Source organism: Cryptosporidium sp. chipmunk genotype I, assembly GCF_004936735.1.
Source record: "Cryptosporidium sp. chipmunk genotype I strain 37763 chromosome Unknown contig_10, whole genome shotgun sequence".
Classification (NCBI taxonomy): domain Eukaryota; phylum Apicomplexa; class Conoidasida; order Eucoccidiorida; family Cryptosporidiidae; genus Cryptosporidium; species Cryptosporidium sp. chipmunk genotype I.
The window spans coordinates 250,711-263,978 of NW_027125596.1; the positions used below are offsets into that span (position 1 = coordinate 250,711).

Here is a 13,268-nt window from a genome sequence, read left to right on the forward strand (position 1 = left end):
ATAAGAGAGCGGCACTTTCCAGCTTAGCGAAAATGATGTAGAAAGAGCAAAGTCTAGTTTGTCATATAAAACTGCCACATTCAGTAGAATTTATCGTTAGAGATGTGTGTTATCAGCTCCAAATCATAATAAAGTGCATAAAAAAATTTAAAAAAATAGGACATGTAGCATGCCATTAAAATTCCCTATTTCCTAAATAAACCACTAAGCTCCTAGCTGCTATTTGAATTTCTATATAAATTCAAGATTAAACAAATGCGATTATATTAACCTATAGTTTTCATTTAAATATCCTCTATATCTACTCCTTCTGTTTCATCAAACTCAATTCCAACTTCATCGTATCCATCCTCAAAAATATCAGATTCATTGATCTTTGTTGTTTCAGGAATTTCACCCTTAGATTTTAATGCTCTAGCCTCGTCAGGAGTATACTTAAGAATAATATCACCTTTTGAATCTTGAAAGTCTCTAAGTGAAACTAATACAATATCACCAGGATTCACCCAAACTTTCTTTCTCATTTTGCCTCTTATATGACAAAGACGTTTTTGGCCATCAAAGCAATATGCATCGAGACGTCCATTGCCCAACATTCTTTGAACTTGCCCATATTCCTGTCCCTCCTCTTTAAATACCAATTCTCTCTTGTCTCCTTCACTATCATTTTTTCCTCTCCTACGATTCTTGCCTCCTTTTCCTTTATTTTTTGGCATAATTTTCAAAAAAAAAACAGGTATAAATTCGTAATATAATTTATTTTTGTCAAATACTAAATATATACGATAAAACTCGATTATTTGATAATTTAAAAATTTATTTATTTAACGATTTCTTAATTGTATTAAAATTATTTTATTGTTAAAAATTTGTATATTATTTTCTAAATATATTAATTCTGTTCAAAATATTATTTGCAATTACTTTGTTTATTAATTAAACAAAATATTTAAATTTAACTAGTTTGACGCCAAAAAAATATAACGGGGTCGCAAATATACGAAAAGATATTCCAAATTATGGGAATATTTGAAAAAAAAATTAGCTTTAACGTTGTACCACTCCATAAAGTAAGAAGATGGATATCCTTAAAAACTGAACAGATTCTCGGAAAAGAAGATGAGATATTTATAGATTATTGCATCAACCAACTCGTTTATAAGATCAGAAAGTCTCCAGCTGAAGAAGAATTACAAATATCACCTAATGAATTCATCAAAAATATCGAAGGATTTTTGGGTGAAAAAGCAATTGAATTTGTAAGCGAACTATGGCAATATATATTAAAATTTGTAGAAAATAAAGAAAATCCTAAAATTAAATCGAACAAAAGTTATAACTCAATAAGAAGCGTTAATATTAAGAATAATATTTTACGTTCAGCTGATGTATTTAATAAAGATAGCAACCATTTAACCACAAAAAAGTCCAACAACAAAAAGGTAGCGTGCAATCGAATTTATAAAGGGAATGTAAGCTATATGAGTATCAGGAGTAATACTGAAGAAAGTTCAAGATTAACTCCAATAATTTCTAGACATTCAAAAGAAAATAAAAGAACCAGATCTTTGAGCAGATCATTGTCTCCAGGTTTCTATGAATCACATGGTATCAAAAATTATAAGAATGAGAAAACTATAAAAATGGGTGAAAATTCAATTATAGACGAAATAAATCACTCAAAAGGTTGTATAAGTAAATCAGAAAAGAAAAGCGAAAGGTTATCTAATACAAGCAAACATGTGGCTTGTAGAGTTGAAACAACTTTTTCATCCAATATAAATTTGTTAGATAATCAACAAGTTGGGTCCCAGGTTCTAAATACTGATAAAATGGAAGAACATCATTTGAGAATGAAGGCATTAGAACAGTTTAAACGCAAGAATCAAGTTAAAAATTGTAGATCAGAATCTGAAGAAATTCTTCGAGCTCGTGTTATTGAAAAGTTTATAAAAAAGAAACCAACAAATTAAAAAAAATTTAGCTTCATTATTTCGAGAGTACTAATTTATAAGTTTTTTAATAATTTTTTCTTTATAATTTTTTCAATAATTCGATTATAAAATTTTTATATTTCTAATAATGTTTTTCGAGAAAAAGTCGTAATTCCTTAATTTTTAATAAATAAATAAATATTAGGGGACTCCATATTTATGAAATAATCTAAAACTATCTCATGCATTTGATTAGATGGCTCATCTTTCTACTATTAATATATTTTTTGACTAGAGATGTAGAAACAAAACCTGGAATCTCTGCATCACATGGTAAAATCATTATTTCTGGCACAAATCACCAGTATGATCACAATCAAATATCTTCAACTTCAAACGGAATAAGTGGAAGAACATTCATTCATGATAAAGGTTTAAATACATCACCAAGAATCGAACCTCCAATTCCTCCAAAGTTGCTCTGCCCAAAGAGCTACGATTTAATTGATGGAAACTGTTTCTTTTCTCATATTATTCCTGCGAATATTGAGTGTCCAGAGGGATTTGAGGTACTTAAGATGGATCTTAGTGTAGAATGCATACGCAAAACCCTGGTATCTGCGCAATTCAACTGCAAAAATGGAACTCCTCCAAAAATATTAAATAATAATGCATATTGCCCTACAGAAATAACCGAAAATCCATCGATAAATTGTCCTTCAGGCACTATTCAGAAAGAAAATCAATGTATTATTATTGAATCAAAACCACCAACTTTAAAATGTTCTGATGGTTTTTCTTTGGATAACGATTCTAATTGCAAACAAGTTATTGAATTAAAGCCTTTACTTAACTGCCCTCCAGATACAGTACTAGAGCGAACAACAATGACATGTGTTACAAAAGTTATTGTGGAGCCTTTAGAAGTATGTCCACCGGGAGCAGTTCCAGTTAAATCTAAGGACCTTACTGATATTAAAGGATTGCTTAACAGGATAACAATAAATCATGACAATAAGTATAGAAATTTGCAGGAAATTCCCACATTAGGCTCTCTAGATAAATATAAAAATAATACATTTTCAGTTGAAAATGATAATAAAAGTCATTTTCAAAAAGATAAAAGTTCTTTTGATTATTTTAATGAGCATAACAATAACAAGTTAGAGAATAAAAATCTAAATAACGAAAATAGAATTGTTAATCCGGAATCAGGGCGTATAAATGGCCAAGTTAAATTACCATCCAACACTTCGGATAAAAATAAAACAAATAATTTGAATTTTGATTTAAATACACAATTTTATGAAAATAAGAAGTCTAATGGAGGAAATCTTGGTCAGATTGACACATTTTATCAGGCATTATATGATTCAAGCAGAGATTTAAAAAATAATGGCGGAATAATTAATGAATCATTAATTGGAGACGAAATAGTTTGTTTAGTACTTCAGTTTACAAACCCTAAAGTAGAGTGTCCGCCAGGACTTAATCTTGCAGAAGAGGGAATTTGTGTACATTCAGATATATTCACACCTAAGAAAACTTGTGAAGGTGGAATCGAACCTGATAGCGACAATATGTGTGTAATAGAAAAGTTACTTCCTGCAGAAGTTGAATGCCCGAAAGGTTTTACCTTAGAAATTATAACAGGCATGTGCATAAAGAGAGAAATAGAAGAACTAATTTGTCCGGAAGGAACAATATTAAATAAGTTTTCGTTAAAATGTGAATCTGACCCCATATGTCCAGAAGGATTTACTCTGAATAACACAACTATCAGTTGTTATTATGAAAAATCGGAACCACCTCATCAAAAGTGCCCTGAAGGAACTGAGTATGATGAATCTTCTAGTTCTTGTAAAGCAAAGGATGCACAATTACCATTGATCATGTGCCCAGAAGGTTATGAACAAAGAGGGGATGATTGCGTTTTAGATAAAAGAATCCCTGCTTCTTTTTACTGCCCACCAGATTATTACCAGACAAATAAGAATGATTGTGTTAAATGGTACCAGGATTACTTGCTTCAATGCCCTCCATTTTTAGAGCTTAAGGATGAAATATTTGTTTATAGAACCGATCTAATTCCTCCGCCTGCAGCTGGAAGAGGCCCAGTTCTTCCTTATATGGAATTTGGAAGAAGATTACAAGATATTTCTTACGAGAACTTTAACAGATTTTCCGAACAGAGAAATGTAGAGAGAATAAGAAATACTGTAAATAAAGATGGATTTAACAATCTTGTAACTACTAGCAGCGCAAATTCAAGAAAGCAATATGATGATTTGAGCTCAACAACTCCCATTGTAATAAGAAGCTCAAAAACTAGGGGGATGATCTGCTTTGGATGGGGGAAAAGATACAAAATGATTGTAAATTGTCCTGAAGGAACTATTTTGTTAAATGAGAAATGCATTGAAACCAGAATAACTTCACCACAATTTTTCTGCACAAAAGGATATACGTTTAATGAGCTTGACTCTACATGCTTATATGAAGAAAAAATTAATCCTAACATAGAGTGTCCTGCATATATGAATTTAATGATCACTAATACTGGATCCCCCGTTTGTACAGGTAGCATGAGGGAACCTGCAGAAGTAAATTGCCCAGAAGGATTTGAATGGTTAACTGAGACGCTAAACTGCCAGTCTCAGGAATTTTCACAACCAAGAATTACATGTATAAAAGGGTATTCAATTGTGAAGGAAAGTTCAGGAACTTTTTGCAAAAGAAGTGATTCAATCAAGCCTACACCTAGCTGTCCACCTGAGTATAGATATGACGATTTGAATCAAATTTGTATTTATGAAGTAAAACTTCATGAAATAAGAGAACGAGATGAAAACTTAAGAAATTCAATTACAAACATTAGAACAAATCTGAATTTATAAAATTAATTCAAGATAGTATTTTTTCCACTAGATAATTTTTCTAATCTTTCGAGTTCCAATTTAAAAAATTTTTCAAGTCTATGCTTAGAAAGTTTTTCCTCACCGTTCATTAGAGCTTGGGTTCTTGCTAGCATAATCCAAGTGTGTAATGAGCTTGTATGAACTAAATTACTGAGACTTGATCTTTGCCTAATATTTACAAATGTCTCCGCAATATAATCTTGTACCTGCTCATCAAATTCTAACATTTCAACACAGCTACCCACGATCGAAAAATACAACCTTAAGACTGAAGAAAAGTTTGCTTCAGAGAAATTAGGAATCATAATTCCTAATTTATTCTGCGGATTCAAACCATCATTTTTTTTCGTATATTTGGTATTCATTCTAATCGAAAAATTACTTTTATTTGTAAAAATACTCTTCTCATTACTAGTCAAAATGATATAGTTTGATTCAGTTTTTATCGGAACTTGATAGCTTGTAAACCCGTAGTTTACATATCCAAAATTAGTCAGAAATGAGATGTTAGACATGTTTTCTAAGCCCTTTTCGGACAATTCTCCTTCTTCAAGAGAAGTTTCATCAATGACGATCAAATTTCTTAAGAGTGGAACCTGAAGAATTCCTGTAATAAATCTGTCCCTCTCAGTATCAAAATATGGGGTTAGATCTCCATTGTTTAGGGTTGAAATGTCAGCATTTATCCAAATTAATCTTGGTAAATGGTTTAGTAAAAACGAACTCAGCTTCTTGACAAACACATTATTACACATAGATATGTGCAATACAATCTGAGGAGGATTTGAAATATAGTTTGGAGTGTTTTCTGAATCTGGTTTAAACTTGAGCTTTTGCCTATTACATATACACATCAAAATATACTCTGATAATAAGTAATTTCCATCACATATTTCATTAGCAATATATTCTACAGAGATATTGTATAATCCTGAAATACCATCTAAATTTGGATATTTATACTTTACCAACCTTTCAAGAAGCTTGCAAGTTCTCAATGGACAATAAAACTCACCAAGGAAGCCATAGTATTCTATTTCTGGGCAGAAAATGGGAGAATAGTTTGATATACGTTTAAACGAAATAACGTGAAGCACAAGTCTCCCTCGAGTTCTCGAGCTGAATTTTTCCAATTTAATATGGTCTAATTTCTCTTCCATCTCAAATAAATCCTCATATTTGTTTAGACTTTGAAGTTCAACAATAGTTAATGCCTCTAAAAGTTCATTAATTTTTATATCGTTTTTAGTTCCTTGATTAATTCTTAATTCATTCGTGGAATTAATCATATAATTAGAAAAAATTTTTTTAGTTTCAACTTCAATTGAGCAATTGTGTTCGGGCAATTCTACGGTAAAATCGTAGATATTCATAATGCATTCATCAAACTTGTGGTAGACATCTGAAAAATAATCTTTATCATTTACTTTGTTTGCAAAATTGTAATTCCAATGTAACCGATTTTCAAACGGAATTGGTACAAATCTGTATACATTTCTGGAGCTATAATTATTGCCATTTTGTTGGCTATTCCGAGCCAAATCTTCGTATCCAAAAAAAATATCAGAGCTTGGAAAATTTCCATCTTCAAAGCCTTTCTTCAAGAGGAAGAATTCCTGCTCTTGAAAATATTCTACCATTCCCCTAGCTATAAAATAGCCCTTTACCGATCGTTCAATTTTTCTATGAGAGATCAGCTCACTTATATCGCACTCGCCATGATTTAACTGCTCTATAAACGCACTTAATAAGCTTAACATTTATATCTGATTAATTCTCACTCAGACATAATAAGATCTAAAAATATAGACAATATTCAGGAACAATTTAAATAGAGTGTTTGACAAAAACGAAATAAATACAAAATACATCAAGTACCATTATGCTCAAATCTCACATGTCAATTTGGGATTTGATCAAATTATAAGTAAAATACCGGTATGTAAGGCGTCTTGTCTATATATGAGACGGTCGCCACAATTAACGCTTATATAGAGACGAAAGCGTAGTCGCATTTCTTGAATAACACAGCTTGAGAAGAACTTGTATAAAATTGATCTTAAGACAAATTAGCTCGAGTTGTATGCGAATTTTGTCGTACATTATTGCACGAAATTGTTACACATTGGTGATTTTTCTCTGTTCTGTCTCCGTGACGAGAGAAAATGGATCCGTTGTCTGCTAATCCTCGTAAGTTTAAGGTTGATGGGTGTGAGTAATATAAATAGTGCAGCTGAAGCTATTAATTTTGGGCAATTCAATTTCCTTTGATTTAGTGAAAATTAATCAAACAAATTAACAATATGTGAATTTTTAAAAAAAGTTTTTCGGTAGTACACTCCATGAAACATGTTCACTGTAATTTATTACTCATACCTTTCTTTACTTGCTCATTAATTCAAGCAATTTAGGCAAAGTTTTTGTTGGAAATTTACCACCGGGCTATGCTGAACAGGATTTAAAGGATTTTTTTTCGAAGGTTGGTGAAATAAAAAAATTGGAGCTCAAACAAAGGTTCTGCTTTATCGAATATGAAGATGAGACACAGGCAGAAGCAGCTCACCGCGAATTAGATGGGGTTGAGTTTGGAGGGCAAGTTATAGCTGTTCAGCCTCATGATCCAATGGTTAGAAATAAGGAGACAAACGTTGCTAATAAACCTCAATATAATCGGCCATTACCTTCCGATGGCCGAGGGCCTCCGAGAAAACACTTTCGTGTATGCGTTTTTAACTTAGATGATAACGCTTCATGGAGAGATCTCAAGGACTATGGGAGACAAATAGGTGAAGTGAATTATTCGGCAGTTTTTCATTACCAAGGTCAAAAAGTTGGAGTCGTAGAGTATCTAACTGTCGAGGAAATGAAGAGAGCACTAGAGGAAATACCGAATCTACCATTTTTGGGAAAATCTATCCGTGTCGAAGAAGATATCGGCCAACTTGACCGTGAACTTGCGGCAGCAAACGGATATGGTGCCAAGAGAAGATCCCCACCTCCGTTCTCATCAGGGCCCTATAATACAGGAGGTAGAGTTCGTGGAAGATACCCTTCACCACCAAGATTTAGAATGCGTAGCAGGTCTCCCAGACGCGATCCATATGATAGGCGTGAACGCTCTCATCACTACCCTGATGACCGTTACCGTAGAGGGTACGACGATCGCGCTCCACCACCGAGAGAAGACTATTATAGAAGGGATGAAATAAGGGGTGGCTATCCGGGAGAGAGGTATCCTCCGCCACCATATGAAGACCCTAGGGAAAGATACATGCATGGGTCTGAACGTTTTGATGACAGGTATCCAGGAAGAGCGGCTCCGTTTGACAGGAGAAGCCCATCTCGAAGTGGAATAGGAGCTGGGCCGATTGGTGGGAATAGTGGTATGAACGTACAGAGAGGTGGGCATTATGGAGGCTCTACTAGAGGCTACTACAGAGATGAAGAACGTGAACGGGATCGTGAACGGGAACGTGATCGGGAACGTGATCGCAGATCAGCCAATGATCAATACTCTAGCTCTTATTATTTAAGAGATGATAGGGATCCCCCAGGTTCTAGAACATCAGGTGGGTATGTATCCAGTGGAGTTCCAACTGGTAACCGTCCAAACGTTGCATATTGATTCTATCCATTATTTACCAGTGGGCGGTACATACAGAAGCAATTGGCAACAATTATCGATTTCTTGTTCCCTTGGTGCTTTCAGGGTAAAACAAGTATAATCTCTTAATTGAAAAATGGTTGAGCTTTAATGGAGGTATTTAGTAGTTCTAGCCAGGATGGCCAATTTTTTTTAAAAAACTGGAATATTAAAACTTGCGTATAAAACCATTAATAGATTCCTCATGTTATTACAATATAATCGTGAATAAATGGCTTACACTCATATCTTTAATTAAATGCTATTACTAGCTCAGTGTTATCTGTGACTATATAGCTCTTGTTCAGCTGTTTTTCCCAACAGATTGGTTGATTTAATGCTGCTGACAATTTTATCTCTTTCTTCTTTTACTTGTTAATGTTTACTAATCTCCCCAATAAGCCTTACGAATTGTGGTGGTATTCTGGATACATTTATCTCGTCTACTTAGTGGAGCAACTGCTATCTTGCTTCTAAGTTGATTTATTTCGTGGTTGAACTCTGCACTTGCTAGAATTTATTGGTGCGGGCGTTAATACTGGGTTATTCATGCAGTGACAGATTCGTTTCTATTTGATGAAATATGTCTGTTGAAAGTTATTAATGGGACAACAAGTCCTACATAACCTATTACATGGATTTAGCGACGAATATGTCGGTAATACTGTGAATTGATACGGAATAGTCTTAAATATTTTCGCAAAGTACAACTTGTAAATTAATATTTTTAAAATTAACTAATTACCTAATTCTACTTTTTTTGTTGAAAATTGTTGAAAGGGACTTGGTTGCACTCAATTTGTGTTTTTCTTTTGACAGTGCCGGATTAAGCCTCAAATATGCAAATGGTTGCATCCCATTTTTTGAAATATCACCTTGTGCATTTTTGCTTTTAAATTCCTTCGCGCTTTTAACAGTTACATGCTGTTTTCTTAATTTCTTCTTTTGATGATTATTCTTTGTATTAGAAAATGTTCTGTAGGATTTAACACCTTCGTGCGTTAATGGTTTATACCTAAATTCAAGACTTTTATCATGAGCTTCAATGTTGTCAAGCTTGGATTCTTCATTAATAACAACTTTATTCAGAGTTTTATCAAATTCTACGGTTCCATCGTTAGTTTTGTTACGCCTAATAATTATTTTGTTTGAGCTAGTACTAAGAATTCTCGACGATGCATCTGAACTTAATAAATCTATTGGGTTAACCATATTTACGTAACCATCATCAATAATTGTAAGAGATTCACTTTTATCTTTATGATAGTTTGAGATGATATGTTTCGTTTGAGAGTTGTGAATCATTTTATTTCCAAAAGAACACTTCTTTCTACTATCTGAATCCTCATCACTTGAAACCTCTTCGTCGTATTCAAATGTATGGAGAAATTCCTGATCGTCAAAGGTTAATTCTTTCGTCTCAAGTTCATCAGCTTCATTACAAATATCATTAAATATATCCTGATTGCTTCTAAATATTTTTTTCCTAGATGATTTATTCATTTCCCTCATTAAATATCTATATAGCTGACTATGGTCAGGAGGAAATACTTGAAAAATCTTTTCTGCTCCAAACTTTTTAATTAATGAAATTAGAATCTTTCTAACATGTATACGGAATTTTAAAGCACAGAATTGGTTACTCAATATGTTTGAAATAATATTCGGAGTATAAATCCACAACAAATCAGTGTTTATACGGTAAAGGCAGATTTTAATGCATTTCAGGCTATTTAAGTAAGTTAATGGGTTTACGTTTTTTAGTGAATGAACAATGAAGTTGACTATTAATGGTATAATAGAATTGACCTGAATTGAAGAATTCTGTATTAGATCACCATAATCTAATACTATTCTAGATAATGAGATTATACATGAGACCTCTATGTAGTCATCTTTAATTTGGCCATTGCTAACTTGAGAAAGCGTGATCATTTTTACAATAATTGTTTCCAATAAGTGACCACTTTCTATGTAGCATTCTATTAAAGATTTTAATAGAGCCATTGAATTTATTCTTACGGTTGTATTCGGTTCTCTAATACTAAATAGAATCTCTGGAATCAAATGGTTAATAATTTGATCCTTCCCAAAACATAAAGCGAATTCTTTATCATCTATTTTCTTCAATAACTGGATAAATACTCTTAGGCAACTCAATCTATGCTTTAAAGAATTAGCTGGGCATTTACCACTATCCAATATTATGATTTTCCATATTTCTGAAAGCTGATCCTTTAATCCTAAAAGTGTAGTATTACGGTCTCTTAGAGTTTCAAGACCTACCTTTATTCCTTTGTAAAGCCTTCTTAGTAATTGTGATCTTTCATTTAAGTAACTTTTAGAATCACAGATTAATAAAACTCTTAATAGACGAAGGAAATAAGAAATAATTGAATTGACCTTATCGACACTAATACGTTTGAACATCATTATTGCTACATCCAATAGTGCAATAATTTTACCACATGAAAAGGGCAATCTTGAAGATTCCACTCCTTGAGCTAGGCTTTCCCACACTGTGTAAAAGTTCTTTAAGTTTGTTTGTAAAACAGTTTCATCACAAAAAGGCACAAGGTTCTGGATGCAAATTAAATAATGTTGAGATTCTTGCTCCTTTGTTATATTTACCTGGTTTTCCTCAATGCATTCTGAATTACAGTTTAAGAACTTGACTATCAATAATGACAAAAATGTCTTCGAATGCAGGTTTAAAGCTTCGGTGTTTTTTTCCCAGGTATTCATTGCAACGTAATATTTTCTATTGTCAATATTACTCATTTTTTTTGCATCGTAGAATTCATCTTCATTATCATTTGAAAGAGCACGCCCTATAAAAGTTTGTCTAGAAATTCTCAAAAGAGCGTTACATATATGGTCTCTCATACCTGGTCTGTCTAGTAATTGTATCATATATGACCTCAAATTTCCATCATTACTTCCGAATGTATCAATGAAATCAAGCGGTTCATCGAAAAACCCAGGAAGTAGAGCCCAAACTTGCTCTTCAAGAATGCTATAAAGCCTAGCGTAGTTAGGTTCAGTAGCTTGGTATTCAGAACAATATGTGTTTAGTTTGAGTGCTATTGGGAGAAGATTTTCAATAAAAAAAGAAAGTTCCGTTCTAGTAATATGAACTCTGAGTAAAGGGAGTAACCAAGAATTGCTCTTTATTGCAAAATTGTGGTCTGCTAACTCAACATTATCAAATGATAAAGGCCTTTTATTCAATACTAAATTCGGTCCAAATGCTCTTGTAATGGATCCTACAATTCGCCTAAGTTCTTCCTTCAAGTTTGAAAGATCTTTATATTCAAAGGATGAATAATCTGATATACCACATAGTGCAACCGAGGCCATATTTAAAGTTTTGCATATAACTTCTTCAAATAACTTAATTCCACAACTCCTTTTAATTCTTAATAGTTCTACAGTATTATGATAATAATAAATTATTGCTAATTCATCCCACGACTCAATCATAATTATCAGCAGTCTTAATAGTTCTGGCCATGAAAGTTTATATCTATAATCACCCAAGATTGATGAGCAGAGTGGTAATAGTTTTGTTATTATCAACTCAAATAAAACATATTTTTCAATACTTTTTTCTAATTTAGGATACCCTATTATACTTTCCTTTGCCTTGAAAACAAGCTCTATTAAAGATTTAATAACTGTTGAGTGAATAGTAGTATCTGTAGTAAGCATGAACTGTCTTAGAGAGTTAATGAATGTATCAATTGAAGTGTCCATAGACATTTGTTGAATATCTTTTTCAAAAGTGCTAAATAATACGCAATTCAAGCAATTAATACAGGTTTCTAAATATGTTTGTATCAGCGCATTATCTTTCATTTCTTTAAAGTCACTGGTAAGACTTTCAAGAATATATAAGGGGATCCAAATGTATCTGCATTCAAATATGACTTTTTCTAACAAAGATACTTGATTTTTCAAACACCCCAAGGCATAAATTGAAACAAATCTATATTGTTTCAAAGTACAAAGCTGTAACAAAGTGCTCAAATATTCCTTGATTAGATTTTGATCAAGAAAGTGAACCAGTGAAAAATATAATCGATTTATTGGAATTAAAATTTGTTCATTATATTCTAAAGCAAACCCCTTAGATACATCTAACTGTCTCTGCCCGTGAATTGAGAGATAATGTAGTGCTAATTTGTGGATCGAAAGTAAAATAAGTGAGTTGTCTTGAACTATTTTTAATAGATCAATAATACAAATCTGGATCTGGATCTTTTGTTTTTCATGAATACGGCTCTCTAAAAGAATTTCCATTAAATTCTTAAATACTTTAGGGTTTAGTTGGATGCTATCCAAAGCTGAGCAAAATTGCTTCAATGCAGAAGCGGCTTGAAATATTTCAATTTTTGCGTGATCATTTTTTGAAATTAAAACTAAAATGTCGACCAATCGATTAATAATGACTTGTGAAATGGTTAAACAATTAGTTCCTAAAATGTTCATATCCAAAGTTCCTAGGATTTTTTTTTGTAGAGTTAACAGGCCAACAAGTGTTTTTTGGTCTTTAAACGTGTAAATAGCATTTTCTAATTTGTTTCCTGAAAGAATTTTTTCAATTGCTTCAAAAGTTAGATTAATAAATAAAGGAACTGTACATAATCGATTTCTAGAAACAACTGAATCTTTAATAATTAAGAAACTTTGATATGCCTCTAAATATGACTCTTTTTTGAAAGATAATGACTTAAGAGTTTCCTCTACATCCAAAATTAGTGGATCCATAAT

General features: G+C 32.4%; 6 protein-coding genes across 6 annotated transcripts; 3 read left to right on the forward strand and 3 right to left on the reverse strand.

The window, feature by feature from the left end:
* Nucleotides 1-284: 284 nt before the first annotated feature.
* ELE39_000081 (translation initiation factor eIF-1A) lies at nt 285-716 on the reverse strand (the record flags this gene model as incomplete). The annotated part of the gene is made up of 1 exon (XM_067343425.1): nt 285-716. The coding sequence occupies one exon, from the start codon at nt 714-716 to the stop codon at nt 285-287; it is 432 nt and encodes a 143-aa protein (XP_067201039.1).
* Nucleotides 717-1,019: 303 nt separating this feature from the next.
* Nucleotides 1,020-1,973, forward strand: ELE39_000082 (PWI domain containing that is typically seen in spliceosomal; the record flags this gene model as incomplete). Its single annotated transcript, XM_067343426.1, has 1 exon — nt 1,020-1,973. One exon carries the CDS (start codon nt 1,020-1,022, stop codon nt 1,971-1,973), a length of 954 nt encoding a protein of 317 aa, XP_067201040.1.
* Nucleotides 1,974-2,176: 203 nt separating this feature from the next.
* On the forward strand, nt 2,177-4,831 carry ELE39_000083 (oocyst wall 4; the record flags this gene model as incomplete). Its single annotated transcript, XM_067343427.1, has 1 exon — nt 2,177-4,831. The coding sequence occupies one exon, from the start codon at nt 2,177-2,179 to the stop codon at nt 4,829-4,831; it is 2,655 nt and encodes an 884-aa protein (XP_067201041.1).
* Nucleotides 4,832-4,833: 2 nt separating this feature from the next.
* ELE39_000084 (conserved eukaryotic protein that shares a domain with several MCM8) lies at nt 4,834-6,612 on the reverse strand (the record flags this gene model as incomplete). Its single annotated transcript, XM_067343428.1, has 1 exon — nt 4,834-6,612. One exon carries the CDS (start codon nt 6,610-6,612, stop codon nt 4,834-4,836), a length of 1,779 nt encoding a protein of 592 aa, XP_067201042.1.
* A 405-nt stretch (nt 6,613-7,017) lies between these two features.
* On the forward strand, nt 7,018-8,477 carry ELE39_000085 (splicing factor SRP40 like 2x RRM domains; the record flags this gene model as incomplete). Its single annotated transcript, XM_067343429.1, has 2 exons — nt 7,018-7,042; nt 7,264-8,477. 2 exons carry the CDS (start codon nt 7,018-7,020, stop codon nt 8,475-8,477), a joined length of 1,239 nt encoding a protein of 412 aa, XP_067201043.1.
* Nucleotides 8,478-9,236: 759 nt separating this feature from the next.
* Nucleotides 9,237-13,265, reverse strand: ELE39_000086 (Rrp12p like nucleolar; the record flags this gene model as incomplete). The annotated part of the gene is made up of 1 exon (XM_067343430.1): nt 9,237-13,265. The coding sequence occupies one exon, from the start codon at nt 13,263-13,265 to the stop codon at nt 9,237-9,239; it is 4,029 nt and encodes a 1,342-aa protein (XP_067201044.1).
* Between the last annotated feature and the right edge of the window lie 3 nt (nt 13,266-13,268).